Source organism: Salmo trutta, unplaced genomic scaffold (assembly GCF_901001165.1).
Source record: "Salmo trutta unplaced genomic scaffold, fSalTru1.1, whole genome shotgun sequence".
Classification (NCBI taxonomy): domain Eukaryota; kingdom Metazoa; phylum Chordata; class Actinopteri; order Salmoniformes; family Salmonidae; genus Salmo; species Salmo trutta.
Window position 1 is genome coordinate 1,430,582 of NW_021823319.1, and position 19,214 is coordinate 1,449,795.

The 19,214-nt window shown below is 44.4% G+C and overlaps 2 protein-coding genes across 2 annotated transcripts; both read left to right on the forward strand.

Annotated features, from left to right (window-relative positions):
- Positions 1-5,398: 5,398 nt before the first annotated feature.
- On the forward strand, positions 5,399-8,713 carry LOC115190119 (homeobox protein HMX3-like). The gene is made up of 2 exons (XM_029748609.1): positions 5,399-6,926; positions 7,366-8,713. The coding sequence occupies exons 1-2, from the start codon at positions 6,611-6,613 to the stop codon at positions 7,962-7,964; spliced, it is 915 nt and encodes a 304-aa protein (XP_029604469.1). The 5' UTR covers positions 5,399-6,610; the 3' UTR covers positions 7,965-8,713.
- An 862-nt stretch (positions 8,714-9,575) lies between these two features.
- LOC115190122 (homeobox protein HMX2-like) lies at positions 9,576-11,113 on the forward strand. Its single transcript, XM_029748612.1, has 2 exons — positions 9,576-10,192; positions 10,567-11,113. Exons 1-2 carry the CDS (start codon positions 9,913-9,915, stop codon positions 11,100-11,102), a joined length of 816 nt encoding a protein of 271 aa, XP_029604472.1. The 5' UTR covers positions 9,576-9,912; the 3' UTR covers positions 11,103-11,113.
- The last annotated feature ends 8,101 nt before the right edge of the window (positions 11,114-19,214 follow it).

Below are 19,214 nucleotides of genomic sequence, written 5' to 3' on the forward strand. Positions count from 1 at the left end.
CCTCTCTAGCTACATGACGTGGCGGTGTCTCCACTCTAGCTACATGACGTGGCGGTGTCTCCACTCTAGCTACATGACGTGGCGGTGTCTCCACTCTAGCTACATGACGTGGCGGTGTCTCCACTCTAGCTACATGACGTGGCGGTGTCTCCACTCTAGCTACATGACGTGGCGGTGCCTCCACTCTAGCTACATGACGTGGCGGTGTCTCCACTCTAGCTACATGACGTGGCGGTGTCTCCACTCTAGCTACATGACGTGGTGGCGGTGTCTCCACTCTAGCTACATGACGTGGTGGCGGTGTCTCCACTCTAGCTACATGACGTGGTGGCGGTGTCTCCACTCTAGCTACATGACGTGGCGGTGCCTCCACTCTAGCTACATGACGTGGCGGTGCCTCCACTCTAGCTACATGACGTGGCGGTGCCTCCACTCTAGCTACATGACGTGGCGGTGTCTCCACTCTAGCTACATGACGTGGCGGCGTCTCCACTCTAGCTACATGACTTGGTGGCGGTGTCTCCACTCTAGCTACATGACGTGGTGGTGTCTCCACTCTAGCTACATGACGTGGCGGTGTCTCCACTCTAGCTACATGACGTGGCGGTGCCTCCACTCTAGCTACATGACGTGGTGGTGCCTCCACTCTAGCTACATGACGTGGCGGCGTCTCCACTCTAGCTACATGACTTGGTGGCGGTGTCTCCACTCTAGCTACATGACGTGGCGGTGTCTCCACTCTAGCTACATGACGTGGCGGTGTCTCCACTCTAGCTACATGACGTGGCGGTGTCTCCAGTCTAGCTACATGACTTGGCGGTGTCTCCACTCTAGCTACATGACGTGGCGGTGTCTCCACTCTAGCTACATGACGTGGCGGTGTCTCCAGTCTAGCTACATGACTTGGCGGTGTCTCCACTCTAGCTACATGACTTGGCGGTGCCTCCACTCTAGCTACATGACGTGGTGGCGTCTCCACTCTAGCTACATGACGTGGCGGTGTCTCCACTCTAGCTACATGACGTGGTGGTGTCTCCACTCTAGCTACATGACGTGGCGGTGTCTCCACTCTAGCTACATGACGTGGCGGTGCCTCCACTCTAGCTACATGACGTGGCGGTGTCTCCACTCTAGCTACATGACGTGGTGGTGTCTCCACTCTAGCTACATGACGTGGCGGTGTCTCCACTCTAGCTACATGACGTGGTGGTGGTGTCTCCACTCTAGCTACATGACGTGGCGGTGTCTCCTCTCTAGCTACATGACGTGGCGGTGTCTCCACTCTAGCTACATGACGCGGCGGTGTCTCCAGTCTAGCTACATGACGTGGTGGCGTCTCCACTCTAGCTACATGACGTGGCGGCGTCTCCACTCTAGCTACATGACGTGGCGGTGTCTCCACTCTAGCTACATGACGTGGCGGCGTCTCCACTCTAGCTACATGACGTGGCGGCGGTGTCTCCACTCTAGCTACATGACATGGCGGCATCTCCACTCTAGCTACATGACGTGGCGGTGTCTCCACTCTAGCTACATGACGTGGCGGTGTCTCCACTCTAGCTACATGACGTGGTGGTGTCTCCACTCTAGCTACATGACGTGGCGGTGTCTCCACTCTAGCTACATGACGTGGCGGTGTCTCCACTCTAGCTACATGACGTGGCGGTGTCTCCACTCTAGCTACATGACGTGGCGGTGTCTCCACTCTAGCTACATGACGTGGCGGTGTCTCCACTCTAGCTACATGACGTGGCGGTGTCTCCACTCTAGCTACATGACGTGGCGGTGTCTCCACTCTAGCTACATGACGTGGCGGTGCCTCCACTCTAGCTACATGACGTGGCGGCGTCTCCACTCTAGCTACATGACGTGGCGGCGGTGTCTCCACTCTAGCTACATGACGTGGTGGTGTCTCCACTCTAGCTACATGACGTGGTGGTGTCTCCACTCTAGCTACATGACTTGGTGGCGGCGTCTCCACTCTAGCTACATGACGTGGCGGTGCCTCCAGGGATCAGGTAAAGGTTGAGGGAGATGATATAGTTGTTTCGATTTAATGTAACGGCCATAAACTAAGCTAAATATGTATGTGTAATGTATTAATGAATTCATTATAAATCTTCCCATGCAGGGTATCATACCAGAGAGGATGGGAATGAAAACCTACTGTATATATACAGTCTCTCTGAGGATATTCTCTTAAGGACTTTCTCCGGACGTCCGAGACATGATCCTATAAGTCTAATTGAGATTGTAAAGATGCTGAATTAAAAAAAGCTTAAGTCTACAAACTGTTTGATTTGTAGAAGCTGTTTTGTATTATTTTTAGCAGTGTGTACAAATCATCATTATTACCAAATTTTCAAAAGGGTGTAACAAATTTCATTTGAAGACGCTTGACAGCTTAAACACTACAATTGAGATGGGAGCATCTCATTTATCACCAGACGGTAGTGTACAACGGCTCTTCAGAGAGAGAGGGGTCATTTCACTTCCTGGATACATGTAGCTATGGTAACAGTCTGTCTTCACAACCCTCATTTACTATGAAGAGGTGGAGAGGGAAGGACTTTGGGATGTATAATTTTAGTTCTGTCTGTCTGTATATTTGCCTCGAGATCCCATCTTAACAAGAGAAGGGGATTTAGAATGGAAAAAGATAAATTAGCATATTATTATTTTCATTCCCACAACTATTAGTTTCCTAGTTACTGTTGCCTGCCAGTCCTCTAATTAATGTAATTGCTGCCTTTTTGATAAATCCTATTATCTGGATCGCATTTTCCATGAACAAACAGCTCTTCCCATCCTCTTCTTCTCCCCCCCTCCGTCTCTAACAGGACTATGTGACCTGTCATTACTCAGGGGGGAACCAATCAGCTCTTCCCATCCTCTTCTCCCCCCCCTCCGTCTCTAACAGGACTATGTGACCTGTCATTACTCAGGGGGAACCAATCAGCTCTTCCCATCCTCTTCTTCTCCCCCCCCTCCGTCTCTAACAGGACTATGAGACCTGTCATTACTCAGGGGGAACCAATCAGCTCTTCCCATCCTCTTCTTCTCCCCCCCTCCTCCGTCTCTAACAGGACTATGAGACCTGTCATTACTCAGGGGGAACCAATCAGCTCTTCCCATCCTCTTCTTCTCCCCCCCTCCTCCGTCTCTAACAGGACTATGAGACCTGTCATTACACAGGGGGGGGAACCAATCAGCTCTTCCCATCCTCTTCTTCTCCCCCCCTCCTCCGTCTCTAACAGGACTATGTGACCTGTCATTACTCAGGGGGAACCAATCAGCTCTTCCCATCCTCTTCTCCCCCCTCCTCCGTCTCTAACAGGACTATGAGACCTGTCATTACTCAGGGGGAACCAATCAGCTCTTCCCATCCTCTTCTTCTCCCCCCTCCTCCGTCTCTAACAGGACTATGAGACCTGTCATTACTCAGGGGGGGGAAACAATCAGCTCTTCCCATCCTCTTCTTCTCCCCCCTCCGTCTCTAACAGGACTATGTGACCTGTCATTACGCAGGGGGGGGAACCAATCAGCTCTTCCCATCCTCTTCTCCCCCCCTCCTCCTCCGTCTCTAACAGGACTATGAGACCTGTCATTACTCAGGGGGAACCAATCAGCTCTTCCCATCCTCTTCTTCTCCCCCCCTCCGTCTCTAACAGGACTATGAGACCTGTCATTACTCAGGGGGGAACCAATCAGCTCTTCCCATCCTCTTCTTCTCCCCCCCTCCTCCGTCTCTAACAGGACTATGAGACCTGTCATTACTCAGGGGGGGGAAACAATCAGCTCTTCCCATCCTCTTCTCCCCCCCTCCGTCTCTAACAGGACTATGAGACCTGTCATTACACAGGGGGGGGGAACCAATCAGCTCTTCCCATCCTCTTCTTCTCCCCCCCTCCGTCTCTAACAGGACTATGAGACCTGTCATTACTCAGGGGGGGGGGAACCAATCAGCTCTTCCCATCCTCTTCTCCCCCCTCCTCCGTCTCTAACAGGACTATGAAACCTGTCATTACGCAGGGGGGGAACCAATCAGCTCTTCCCATCCTCTTCTTCTCCCCCCTCCTCCGTCTCTAACAGGACTATGAGACCTGTCATTACACAGGGGGGGGAGAAACAATCAGCTGTTCACAGCACGTGTCGTCCTTGAGACTTGGAGCCAACCTCCCAAAGGTCAAAGGACAGATTATGTTTCCTGTGTAGGTTGTACAAATCCACTTTTGTTGATTTTTTTTTGTTTTAGGTCTACATGCATGTCTGAATATGTATTTCTTTTTTCATCCCAACGTGGACAAGACCAAGTTTAAATCCTTTTAACTTTTAAACTCGTTCAGATCCTCTTAACATTATAACATCTCACCAAACTATTTGCTTTGGAACTTAACGTGTGTGTGTGTGTGTGTGTGTATGTATGTGTGTGTGTGTGTGTGTGTGTGTGTGTGTGTGTGTGTATATATGTGTGTGTGTGTGTGTGTGTGTGTGTATATATATATATTTGTTATCTCTACTAAACATACCTTCAGATATCAGCAGGTCCCAGTATATGTTGAGTTAATGAGAACAATTTGTTTGGACACCTGCACAGATGGAGGGATATACGGCTGACCTTTTGACCTCACAGATTAGCGTGGGAAGGTCTCTTCCAGTGTGTGTTATCACTGGTTCAAACACACACTGGAGCAGTGAGTGGCCCTGATGGTAACACTGGAGCAGTGAGTGGCCCTGATGGTAACACTGGAGCAGTGAGTGGCCCTGATGGTAACACTGGAGCAGAGTGTCCCCCCCCCTTGCCACAGGGCAGAGTGTCGTCCCCCCCTGCCACAGGGCAGAGTGTTGTCCCCCCCCTGCCACAGGGCAGAGTGTTGTCCCCCCCCTGCCACAGGGCAGAGTGTCGTCGTCCCCCTGCCACAGGGCAGAGTGTCGTCGTCCCCCTGCCACAGGGCAGAGTGTTGTCCCCCCCCTGCCACAGGGCAGAGTGTTGCCCCCCCCCTTGCCACAGGGCAGAGTGTTGCCCCCCCCCTGCCACAGGGCAGAGTGTTGTCCCCCCCCGCCTGCCACAGGGCAGAGTGTTGTCCCCCCCCCCTGCCACAGGGCAGAGTGTTGTCCCCCCCCCCGCCACAGGGCAGAGTGTTGTCCCCCCCCCCGCCACAGGGCAGAGTGTTGTCCCCCCCCCTGCCACAGGGCAGAGTGTTGTCCCCCCTGCTACAGGGCAGAGTGTTGTCCCCCCCCCCCGCCACAGGGCAGAGTGTTGTCCCCCCCCCCCCCCCGCTACAGGGCAGAGCGTTGCCCCCCCCCTGCCACAGGGCAGAGCGTTGCCCCCCCCCCCGCTACAGGGCAGAGTGTAGTCCCCCCCTGTCACAGGGCAGAGTGTAGTCCCCCCCTGTCACAGGGCAGAGTGTTGTCCCCCCCTGCCACATGGTTAGAATAAGGTTGATTTGGGTAATGATTGCCTACAGGACTTCCTCTCTGTAAATCAGATTATATTCTGAGTGAAACTTCTGTTGTATCATGACATAGTGTTCACAAATATTTTAGTTTGTTTGTTCATACCAGACGTTTGGCTTCATTAAAGAGGGATAAAACTCACTAAACCAACTGGTTTATACATGTATTATCATCTCTGATTATAAATCATTTATACTTGACTTGAAAGATAAATAAAAACATTTTTTTGGGGGATGGAAAATAAAGGTGCACCTCATTGTCATCATTCAGGCACCAAAAGGTGATCATGCAGGTTAAAGCACCTCATTTAGTGATGAATTAACTGTCAGCATCTATTAAAAATCCCCCATTCACCCATCAATAAGGACTTCCAGTTTCACCCTGTTGATGGTCTACATGCACTGCTAATGAATAGACCTGTCCATTTACAACCCATTTGGAAATGTGTTTACTTATTAAATGTCTGTTTGACAGGAAGTCATTGTTAGTCACGTCTGAGTACATAACCCATCTACTTTCTAATTGGACTACATGACCAACAACACGCACATCCCATATAGCCTGGCGCTGGGGGGCACACAGTCTGGGTGGACTTGTCTGTCAGTGCAAATATAGATCCTTGGGACGTTCCTACCCTAAGCCCTACCCTAACCATTTTAAATATCAATAGGGGACGTCCCAAGGATCCCACATAGCAGGCCTTACCCTACCTATTATCCTGCTCCTGTCCCCTCCCTCCCACTGCTCCCAGTTTCATCTCAAATCCCACTTGCCATTGTAGCCGACGTGCCCGATCGTCCAGGACTGCGCGCGTTTTAACAGTTGTATGTAATCGTTAGTAGAATGCGGTGCCAGTCTGACGCATTGATCATTGCTGCGATCGTTCCAGGACGGACCTGCATGAAGATTTATGCAACATTTTACATTTTAGTCATTTAGCAGACGCTCTTATCCAGAGTGATTTGCAGTAGTGAATGCATACATTTTCGCACTTTAAAAAAATATATATATATTTTTCTTTATTCTCAAAGCATTCTAACAGTCAGAAAAACAGGCCTATATTTGACTGAAACGCCACGCTTGGCTAACCGGAATAAACCAACAATATCTTCCAACTATTCCTCTTGCTGTTTGTTTGCTGTGAGTCATTCAAATGGACAATAAACATTCACAGGCGATGGCCGAGACGGCGCAGGAGACCCGTCCGTCCGCTAAAGACTCACCTTTCTCTATCAACAACCTGCTCAACTTCGACAGTAAACCTTCCAAACCGAAGACGCTGCTTGCCACCACCAAAGGACTATTGGAAGGAGGTTTCTCTCTCTCTCGGATAGGTGATTTAACTTTTCCTAGTTTTGACATCCCAGCCCAGAGATGTGGATTATCCGCGCACTATTTGGACGGAGCGTCGGCGTGGTGGTATCCGTACGCGCTTGGCACATCGGGACAGCATCTATACAGGACTGGAGGTAGATTCATACCATACATTCAATCTCTTTATACATGTTACACATTACAATACCTCAATGTTTTGGTTAGAACGGATTAAATAAGGCTACAACATCTTTTCAAATAAATTATGCTGCTATAATACTTGTTATTCGCAATACTCCTCAGTTGGAATAATATTCAGACTAATGATGAGTAAATGTACAGGTGAACTATGTCTAAAATAACCTTCATATGTCTTGAATCTTCAATCGAATATTACAAAATGTCCCCCAACAATTAGGCCTAGTGCCTCAATTTGACTCAGCAGGCGATTCGGGTCTTTATAGAACATTTACTTGGATGACTTTGATCGAAATGATAAATATAGTGGTAAAAAAAAAGTAGTTTTATGTTTATTTTATGGTTGCATTAATGTTTTCAATGAATGATAAACATTTAGTCGTTTATTTCGTTTAGGGTTTGAGAAGGCCATCGTGAGAGACACACCGTCAACAGGCGGGGACCGAGACACACCGGAGCTGCTCCGAAAATCACCCGACCCGGACGACAAAAACCAAAATACTAATGATACCGTTCTGGAGGAGAGTGATGGGGATGAAGAACCAAAGAAGGAAAAAGAGTTGATGGATGACTGGAGGAAAATTAAAGACGAAAACTCGGATACAAAAACGTGTCGGAAAAAGAAAACGCGCACAGTCTTTTCAAGGAGTCAAGTATTTCGTTTGGAATCAACGTTTGATATGAAACGGTACCTCAGTAGCTCGGAACGGGCAGGTCTGGCGGCATCTTTACACCTCACAGAGACACAGGTGAAGATCTGGTTCCAGAACAGGAGGAATAAGTGGAAAAGACAGTTGGCAGCGGAACTCGAAGCGGCCAATGTGAGCCACGCCGCAGCGCAGAGGATAGTCCGCGTACCCATATTATACCATGAGAACACCGGCTCAGAAACCGGGAGCGCCGTGTCAGTCAGTCAGTCTCTATTAACATTCCCCCATCAAATGTACTATTCACATCCTCTAGTCACATCCGTGCCGCTGCTGAGACCAGTTTGAGAGACTCATTTATTGTGTTGATATTTCTCACTGTATTGTAACCTATGTATAACAAACATATATTAGGCCTATTTTTTTTTAAATCTATGAAAATAGTTGGTGTTGGAATGGTGGTAAAAAGGCTTTGTATATTGTACAGGTCTATTTATGACAAATGTTGTATTTATTATTATTATTATTTGTATTTCCATGTCCAAAACTGAAATATTTCCTCCTATTCAAATGATTTCATATTAAATTGTTGTGCGTCCAATGTAATCTGAACATTTTCCCATTTGGTATTGATATCGCTTTGATTTAACTGATGGGTTTTATAAGATCTTTTTTTAAACAGGGTGGAAAAATATAGGTCTCTGTCTCCATGTAGCTTAAGTCATTTTACAATGAATTACATGGATGTTTTGTATGAGATTAGAACAAATCCTAAGTAAAGTTTAATATTTCATCATGTATAGCCGTTTTATGTGTAATAGTTCGACTGTTCGCCTCACGGTACACGGTATATGGCTCACAGCTGGAAAAACAACGACTACTTTGACCTATATTGTTTTATAGAGCAAACAGTGAGGACAAATCATATGTTATTATGTATGGATATCATACGCTATACGTCTCACAATGTTATCGCAGATTTTTACTTGCTGTCAATTAGAAATGTAATTAAATCCGTGATGAGTTTCACCAAATGGCCAAAACATGGAGACTTTCTTTTTGTTTTGTTTACATTGCTGAATAAATCGTGAAATAAATTCCCGACTACACCGAATGTATTTAGAAACATGCATACATGTTTTCATCTATACCTTTTAATAAAACGTGGGATTTATACGTTGGATGTATGTTTCCTATCAAATACAGTATGTTCAGTCCTTCTTGCGTTTAGATTCATTTTAGAGTTCTAAACATAGCGCTCCTTTGGGGAAACATTTTATATGTCATTATTCATTTAAGGGATTTGGAATTCATCAAGACAATGTGAAGGCTTTAACTTACAGACACCAAAAAGCATAGCACGCATTTAATGAATAAAATAATAGAATATAATAGATTTTTAGCTAATTATATTTATTTATTGTCAGTGGATGACTCATCCCAGAGATGATATACTACTGGGCACATACGACTATTCCACGTTGGTTCAACGTAATGTCGTTGAAAATGACGTGGAAACAACGTTGATTCACCCAGTGTGTGCTCTGTGGGATACGACTCTGGACAAAACAATAAATGATGTCAACATTACTTATATCAAAACACATATTTCAATAATATCTTGAATTTGGGCCCATAGGCTATATATAGATAGGCCTAAAGATTAAGAGATGTCTTCACAAAATAAATTACATTTAATTTATTCCGCTATTTTCAAGAACAGAATGGTGAAATCGCCAAAGGCCAATATTTTCAGACAGAAACTAGGCCTACATTGGCCTTTTGGAATCCGTCTGAGAGGATTAAGGCTTGGTTTCACATCTCTGTAAGGAATAAGCACAACAAAATCAGCAACACTAATTTGTGACAAACAATAATTGATCTCCAATTAGTGGCTATAATACAGCACGAAATAGTGGAAATTAAAAATGGAGTTTATATGGCTACAACATTTGATCTTGAAGGCCATTTGCATTTGTAATATTCAAATATTGACTGTGGATCTTTGGGCGAACGTCAGGTGTGCAGAGCATGAATTTGTTGCAGACTGAGTTGGGTTGGGGAGAGTTTTTGGTGCGTGTCTCTCTCCAACACGGTTTAAAATGACCGCGTCTCTTCCCAGCTTGTGATTGGTCCATGATAATCCTACCTATCGCTGAACGTTGTATGGGGAGTGATGGTACTCGGGGAATTCAGACATAACTTTGCAGAAGGAGAACAAACCCGCTTCTCAACAACAACAACAAAAATATCCAACGGGTTCACATTTATTACCTGAAGTTATTAAAGGTTCTAAATGTTTATAAGAATGAAGAAATCTCAAGACAGTGGCAGTAAAGTATCATTTACCTCAGTTTCCAATTTTACTATTCAGTCAATTCTTGGAAGTGGTTCCGAGGACGCGCACAAGGACAGTTTTCATTCCAGCTCCAGCGCCGGGCTGCTGCAGAGACCACGCATGCGCTCAGTGTCTTCAGAAGGATTCAGCGGTGGAGAGGATTCTCCTGACTTCTACCTTTCACCCGGAGGAAAGAAACCACGCTATGATCTCAACGAGATCACACTTTCTCGTCTAAGTAAGTGAAAATGCTTTATAAATTATGTTTTATTTTTTTTTGGGGGGGGGGGGTAGCCTAGTTGATTATTATTCTGATAACAATGACACATTATTATAAACCTATAACTATTATTGTTACTGTTGAATGATATTAGATGTGATGATAAAGAATGACAGGCTACAGCATTTGTTTTATTTCTTTGTTTTTTAGAAGTCTATTCGAGATTTTTCGGCTACTGATAAAAAATATATTATTTTAAACTGCTTGATGGAAGAAGAAAAAAAGTTACTTGATTGATTTTAAATGATGCTGTGTTTTTAACACAATAACAAGATAGCCAAGGTTTTTTTTTATAAACATTTGGATTGATTACCGTGCTTGCATTATTTTAGGTGACAAAAACAGACTAATTCTGGGGCAAGAGATGGTGAAGAGACATCAACTTTTTCATGATTATAAAGAAGGTGACGAGAGATACTACAACCAAACATCACCTGCTATTTCAGAAGAAAAGGGTCATATTGACGACGACAAAACCTCCAGCTCATCCAGAAAGAAGTCTCGGACCGTATTCTCACGGAGTCAGGTTTACCAACTAGAATCCACGTTTGACATGAAACGTTACCTCAGCAGTACAGAACGAGCGAGTCTCGCCTCCAGTCTCCAGTTGACAGAGATACAGGTGAAAACGTGGTTCCAGAATCGGAGGAACAAGTGGAAACGTCTGCTTTCTGCGGAGATAGAGGCGGTGAACATGGCTCACGCGTCAGCCGCACAAACTCTGGTTGGGATGCCGTTCTTCTTCAAAGACCATTTCCGGCTACGGATTCCTGTCCCTGGATCAATGACTTTCCCTACATCTCTATGTTATCCCGGGAGCAACATGCAAGCTTTACCTTTGTACAATTTTTATAATAAAATTGAATAGAATGATTGCCAGATAGCCTTTTGTAGCCTAATTCATTTAAATGACAAACTATTTATATTGCCGTTATTAGGCGGTGCCATGGGCCTATTTTATTACAACCCACCGGATGGTAAATAACCTTACCAAAAATATCTACATATCCTTCCACTGCGTCCCAGTGTTTTTCTTCTCTAGATTCTTAGAAAACGTTCTGGATCGAAACAAAAAGGATTCTATTGCTTGCTTCATATACTGTATGGTTCCATATAGAACCCCTTGGGTTCCATATAGGGTTCTGTAAACAATTTCGGTTCTATAATAGAACTTTAAGCGGTGCCATATATGAAGCAAGCATATATCGCCTTTATGGTTCTATCCAGAACCTGTTTTTCTAAGAGCCTTAAATAAGGCTATACTAGCTACAAATTTCATAACAAAAGTCGCAAACGTGAGAAAATGTTACATTGAAAATGTGTGTGTGTGTGTGTGTACCATTTCATGCTGGATGATTTACCTGATTTACTTTGCACGAACGGGCTGATGCAAACATAAAATGCCGGTAAAATTGTATAAATGCCGACAGAAATTGTGTTCGTTCGACATGGTGTCATCTTTTTGTGTCGGTAAAATTAATTATGATGAGAAATAGCGGTGGAAATGCCTTTTTATGCGCAAATATTGATATAATAACCATCATATCGAAGTAAACTTGAAGTCACGCAATATGCTGTGTGGTCCTCCCATTTTGACCCAGGACAGCATGCAGTTTATTAGGCTGCAGATTAAATAAATAAATGATGAACTTCACAGGGTGGTGAAAGTGCAAGGTGACTAGATTGATGCTCCTTTCCAACAAATATCATCAGGCCGTTTGATGGAAACAACATCTCCGGTGGGAAAATGCGCACATAGGTCGTTTTAAATAAAACGTCACGAATCAAATCAAATCCCATTTATTTATAAAGCCCTTCTTCTTACACCAGCTGATATCTCAAAGTGCTGAAACAGAAACCCAGCCTAAAACCCAAAACAGCAAACAATGCAGGTGTAGAAGCACGGTGGCTAGGAAAAACTATAGGTTAGATTTGGCTGTTGGGGGGGCAAGGGGACCCCCAGCACCGGTAAAATCATTGACAACTACGTGCCATTTTCAAGGGATTGTGAAATACATGTTATAACTATTTGGTTTTGATATCATCACCTATTGAGGATAGTCCGAACTGCACACTTCCGGATTATACCATACAAAACAATTGCGCACATTTAGCTCTATCATACAGCAGGTAACTGCATGCTTTTGGTGATCAGTAAACATCAATGATCATGTCATTTAAGATAGGTGAAGGCACCTATCCATTTGATATGTAGCTAAGCAAACAACATAATTTAGTTTGCTTCATCAGAGATGAGGCTTTTGGAAAAAGCTTAATATCGGCAAGTCCTCGTCCTGGTAAAGTTGTCGGACTACTTTGTCGTCACCACTATAGACGGAAAGTAAATCAAACAATATTTGGATGTAGCCACCTAGTCTATCCCCTGAAAATTAGCTTGTTAACACCCGTTCTGACAGCCACATTCTGTTAAAGGTACATTTTGTTAATGTCACATTCTGTTAAAGGTCCCCAAAGCACACACATCCCTGGGTCGCTGCTCTTTTCAGTTCGCTGCAGCCAGCGACTGGAACGAGCTGCAACAAAACACTCAAACTGGACAGTTTTATCTCCATCTCTTCATTCAGACTCAATCATGGACTCTCTTACTGACAGTTGTGGCTGCTTTGAGTGATGTATTGTTGTCTCTACCTTCTTGCCCTTTGTGCTGTTGTCTGGGACCAATAATGTTTGTACCCTGTTTTGTTCCTCTACCATGTTCTGCTACCATGTTGTGCTGCTACCATGTTGTTGTCATGTGTTTCTACCATGCTCTGGTGTCATGTGTTTCTACCATGCTGTGGTGTCATGTGTTTCTACCATGTTGTTGTCATGTGTTTCTACCATGTTGTGTTTCTACCATGTTGTTGTCATGTGTTTCTACCATGTTGTGTTTCTACCATGTTGTTGTCATGTGTTTCTACCATGTTGTGTTTCTACCATGTTGTTGTCATGTGTTTCTACCATGTTGTGTTTCTACCATGTTGTTGTCATGTGTTTCTACCATTTTGTTGTCATGTGTTGCTACCATGCTATATTGTTGTCTTTAGGTCTCTCTTTAAGTAGTGTTGTCTCTCTTGTCATGATGTGAGTTTTGTCCTATATTTTTATTTAATTTATTTTTTAATCCCAGCCCTGTCTGCGCAGGAGGTCTTTTGCCTTTTGGTAGGCCGTCATTGTAAATAAGAATTTGTTCTTAACTGACTTTCCTAGTTAAATAAAGGTTCAAATAAAAAATAAAGCATATTGACATGTGTTATTAGCTAGCTAGCCAATTTTACGTGGTCAATCAATCAATTAATGTAGCCTGTCTTGTCAGCAGAAATCCTAATGAAAGACTCTTAAAAACAATATTGAAATGGAGATAATTTTAGCTAATTTCTCTAGGTAGGCCTACATTAGTTGTAGAAGAAAAAAAATGACACTAGGTTTACTTACCACTATATATTTAGCCAACTGTACAAAGTTTCCACCGGTATCTTGCAAAGTAAACATAATCAGTTATTATGGCTCGTTTTCACTAACAAGCAGTACATGACCGTGTGCCAGTTAGGCCGCAGAGAGAGGCTCACTTGTTGGCAGCAGGGTTTGATTGTGGGTCAAGAATCCAGCAGAGCAAGTTTGTAGGAAGGTCTAGTTACACTTACATTTTAGCAGACGCTCTTATCCAGAGCGACTTACAGTAGTGAATGCATACATTTCATACATTTTTTTGTACTGGCCCCCCGTGGGAATCGAACCCAAAACCCTGGCGTTGCACACACCATGCTGGCATTGCAAACACCATGCTCTACCAACTGAGCCAAAGGGAAGACCAGTTATTCAATTGGGAAATAGTAATATGCTCTAAAACGCTCTGGTGACAAACAAACTTCACTGCCCTGTTTCCAATCGTCCACATGGCTGGGAGAACCTATTCAAGAAGGTAAATATATTTTGAAAATGCATAAATATAAACAAAACAATGTATTATTAGCTAACTAGCTACAGTGCTGGCTAACTCAAATGAGCTGCTAATATGGCTAGCTAGCTAACTAGCCAACTTTACATGCTGTATAGATAGCTAGCTAAGTGAATTGAATATCACCACCTACCTAACTTCATATTCGCTAGCTATCTTGATGTATTTATCACTGTAGAAACAACTCTAAATGCATTTGTAGGTAGCTAGCTAACAGCTATGGAGGACGGTGACAGGATAGCAGCCCCAACTGTCAGTGAGAGAGTAGGCTATTCTGGATAGAGCAAGTACTTTCGTCTAGTTCCTGTCCCTGGAAGTGAGGACAGAGATAATAGTAGCATAATATTTAGTGCAGTCTCATTTGACTATAATGAAGTCTGTATCTTGTGAGGTTTTCTGTCCTCAGATACAGAGAGCTGCGAAAGCCTGTCAAGCAGATGAAGAGGTCCCAATGGAAGTAGTGGCTCTCAGTCCTGGTCCTGTATTCATTTGTGATGCTGTCCTTGATATGATCCTGCTATTGTCACATGCACATGTGTGTGTACATGCATCTATCCAATGTTATCATGATTTGTTATCAGGGATATTATACTTTAGTAATCCGCAATGACCTGGTGATGTAACAGTCTAATAATGACATTATCTTCCATATTCCTACAGATACCTTGTCACTGGAGATTTCCTTCAAAACGATTTCCTACAGTTACCGTGTAGGGCACTGCAAGGTTGGGTGACCAGGGCCATCTGGGACTGCCTCCTGGAGGAATACAGGTGTGTGAAGGCTACCTGTGTCCTGCGTAACTTCATGAGGATGGACACGAGGACCAGGAGGGGATCTGCAGCTCGCCGCCGTGTGCCAGAGGAGGAGTCTGCTGCTCTGCAGGATGTTTCAAGGATGGGGTCCAACAACTCAGCAAGAGAGGCAATCCGTGTGCAGGAGATCTTCACCTCCTACTTCTTCAAAGAGGGTGCTGTTCCCTGGCAACACCATAGACTACACTATGCACAACCAAAGGCTCTTTTAAGAGCCATTCACATTGCAATAAGAGTATTCTTCCATTTACTGAGCTATGTCAACTGCAGTTATTCAATTCCCAGTTTCTCTCCCTTTGATTTCTACTTCTCAGGTGAGGGTGCTGTTTAGGTAAGGGTGTGATGTCTGTGCAAAAACAAAACAGGCTATTTTAAGTCACCCATATTGAAACAATTAGACACCCTATAACCCACACATACACTCATGTATCAATCTGATTGATGGATTGTGTTGTGCAGTAAACAGGCTCAGGTGTATAACTGTGGCTCCTTCCACCTTCAAAGAACAGGCAAGAGGGCCAACCATGGAGAATAGTAAGACACTTCATTATTTCTATAACTACGCTGTATTGTTTGTCCTCGTGTGTCTGTGCATGCTTTTCCAGCATAAAGTACTCTGCAGCCACTTAGTGTGGTGTGGACACCAGGTGAGGCCACACACATAGATTACTGTTGAACACTGTCGCTTTAACTACCTTATTTTCTCAATAACAGTCTTTCTCCTTCACTTCATCCTTCTTTTCCTTAAATCCTCTAGGTTATATCAGCTGTGGTTCGTGAACCCCTCCTGCATCTGAACTGGCTGACATATAGAGGGCACAGCATGATCAGAGGTGAGAGGTCACTTGGTCAGGCCAACAGGAAGTATTATTAAAGAGATGCTTTTACACTGAAATACAGACAGAGATGTAGTTAGTCCCAGAGTTAATGATCCCAGGTCAGTTTATATTATACAGGAAGTATTATTAAAGAGATGCTTTTACATTGAAATACAGATAGAGATGGGAGTTAATGATCCCAGGTCAGTTTATATTATACAGGAAGTATTATTAAAGAGATGCTTTACATTGAAATACAGATAGAGATGCTGTAGTTCCCAGAGTTGATGATCTCAGGTCAGTTTATATTATACAGGAAGTATTATTAAAGAGATGCTTTACATTGAAATACAGATAGAGATGTAGTCAGTCCCAGAGTTAATGATCCCAGGTCAGTTTATATTATACAGGAAGTATTATTAAAGAGATGCTTTTACATTGAAATTCAGATAGAGATGTAGTTAGTCCCAGAGTTAATGATCCCAGGTCAGTTTTGTATTTCACCTCCTGATGATTATGATGACTGACCGTGTTAGAATTAAAAAAAAAACACAAGGCTAATTCCATCTTGTCTCTCGTCTGCAGGTATGATTTGATGTGAGGATGCCAACCCCCAGTCCCGTCATCGCCACCTCACCCGCTCTTAAGACAACCTTCGGTCTGACGAGAGACACTATTATGTAATTGTGATGAACTGAGAGAATATTTGGGTTGCACTGTGATTCATTAATCATATGCTGCCTTCCCTGCTCCTATGTTTTTACCTCTCTCACCACCTCCTCTTTCTTCCTCTGTTTTTATAATGCACAATAGATGTGCATTGAAGTAAAGATTGAACTTATATTTATAATATAATATTCCAATTATAATATTTATAATGCATGTATTTATAACACTTGGGTAATGAAATTCTTTCAATAAAGCGTTTCACGTTCTCTACTGGTTGAAATCAAGTCTCATTAGATTAAATACCACACCTATCCTGTGTTTATCAGATCAATGCAGATGAAGGGAATTAGATATTGAGATGACCTGTTGTTAGAGTATTTACATGATGCATAGGAAGTGTAGTGTGCTGATTTTTAATTCTATTTCTGTATATATGAATTACAAATCGACCTTTAACTAGTTACATCATGTGTAACCATTGATATCCCAGGACCAAGATTGGTAAACACTGTTGAAGTGTATAATTGTAATACATACATGCATTGAAGACACAACATATTTCAAAGACTGGAATTTGATACTGCTAGTATTTGATATGACTGAAAAATGATCTCAAAGACATTCATACCTGAACTGCACCTTTATTTGCCAAGGTAGAGTACATGATCAGTGAATATTTATTATTATTATATATATTTTACATTTTTCACCCCTTTTTTCTCCCCAATTTTGTGGTATCTAATTGGTAGTTACAGTCTTGTCTCATCGTTGCAACTCCCATATGGACTCGGGAGAGACGAAGGTCGAGAGCCAAGCGTCCTCCGAAACACAACCCAACCAAGCCGCACTGCTTCTTGACACAATGCACATCCAACCTGGAAGCCAGCCGCACCAATGTGTCGGAGGAAACACTGTACACCTGGTGACTGTGTCAGTGTGCACTGCGCCCGGCCCGCCACAGGAGTCGCTAGTGCGCGATGAGTCAAGGAAATCCCTGCCGGGCCAAACCCTCCCTAACCTGGACGACGCTGGGCCAATTGCGCACCGCCCCATGGACCTCCCAGTCGCGGCCGGCTGCGACAGAGCCTAGACTCGAACCCAGAATCTCTTAGACCACTGCGCCACTCGGGAGGCCCATTATCAGTGAATATATTAAATGTACAGGCTACAATGTGGGGATCTCATGCATGGTAAAAACTACATGTATATACGACTTGCATCCTTGGCACAAAGTTATATTATATTCTACTCAGTCCATAGGCTTTATTAATGTCATTCAGACTGTTTTGAAGTTGTTACAACTGGCTATGATAGCTGAGGTTCATAGCTAGGTTCTGAACTAATATGTATACCAAACGTTTTAAGGTCCATACACTGATCGGCTACATAGCTAGCTACACATCCAGGCATTTTTTATCCTCCACTGCACAATAAGCAAAAATATAGTTAGCAAGCTACGTTTTTTAATCTATCTGCATTGCATGGCAAAAATCAGCAAGGCAAGATTACAAAATTGTACACTCAATTTGTAGTAAATGCTTTAGCTAGATATATTCTTTACATCCACTGTTTCACAAGATGACAGTTTGGTTTGCTGGTTGTTTCAGGAGTCCCTAAAACATTAAACAACCAGAATTACAATTTCATACTAGTGTCACAACACCCATAAAGCTAGCCAGCTGGCTGGCTAATGTTAGTTAGTCAGCTAGCTTGCTAAATCACAATTTTCATAAATTAACTTTATGATAAAAAAAAGTATATATGCGTAATCGTTTCATATTCCTCTCAACTGTACATTTTTTTTGCATGATTCGTTATGACATAATCATATTTGCTTCCATCCAAGTATTTTTGTCAGCCATCTTTGCTGAAGAAAGTCTCCAGCCTTCAGTCACATAGCATCAAATTTGTTATGGGAGCCACTTGATATGATTGGTCATCGCCCAGCGGTCGCCTCTGGTGATTTGCATACATTTGTGGAAAGTTAATATTTTTCACCGCCTCCCACGCCATGTTCTCACCGCCCTCCCACGCCATGTTCTCACCGCCTCCCACGCCATGTTCGCACCTCCTCCCACGCCATGTTCTCACCGCCTCCCACGCCATGTTCGCACAGCCTCCCACGTGATGTTCGCACCGCCTCCCACGCCATGTTCTCACCGCCTCCCACGCCATGTTCTCACCGCCTCCCACGCCATTTTCGCACCTCCTCCCACGCCATGTTCTCACCGTCTCCCACGCCATGTTCGCACCTCCTCCCACGCCATGTTCTCACCGCCCTCCCACGCCATGTTCGCCCTGCCTCCCACGCCATGTTCTCACCGCCTCCCACGCCATGTTCGCACCGCCTCCCACGCCATGTTCGCCCCGCCTCCCACGCCATGTTCTCACCGCCCTCCCACGCCATGTTCGCCCCGCCTCCCACGCCATGTTCGCACCTCCTCCCACGCCATGTTCTCACCGCCTCCTACGCCATGTTCGCACCTCCTCCCACGCCATGTTCTCACCGCCTCCCACGCCATGTTCGCACCGCCTCCCACGCCATGTTCGCCCCGCCTCCCACGCCATGTTCGCACCGCCTCCCACGCCATGTTCTCACCACCTCCCACGCCATGTTCTCACCGCCTCCCACGCCATGTTCTCACCACCTCCCACGCCATGTTCTCACCACCTCCCACGCCATGTTCTCACCTCCTCCCACGCCATGTTCGCACCTCCTCCC

What these genes read in the sequence shown, in the direction of transcription:
- LOC115190119 (XM_029748609.1), top strand. Translation starts at nt 6,611, where the DNA reads ATGGACAATAAACATTCACAGGCGATGGCCGAGACGGCGCAGGAGACC. An exon ending in GCATCTATACAGGACTGGAG is followed by an intron (nt 6,927 to 7,365) that starts GTAGATTCATAC and finishes TATTTCGTTTAG; the next exon opens with GGTTTGAGAAGGCCATCGTG.
- LOC115190122 (XM_029748612.1), top strand. Translation starts at nt 9,913, where the DNA reads ATGTTTATAAGAATGAAGAAATCTCAAGACAGTGGCAGTAAAGTATCA. An exon ending in GATCACACTTTCTCGTCTAA is followed by an intron (nt 10,193 to 10,566) that starts GTAAGTGAAAAT and finishes GCATTATTTTAG; the next exon opens with GTGACAAAAACAGACTAATT.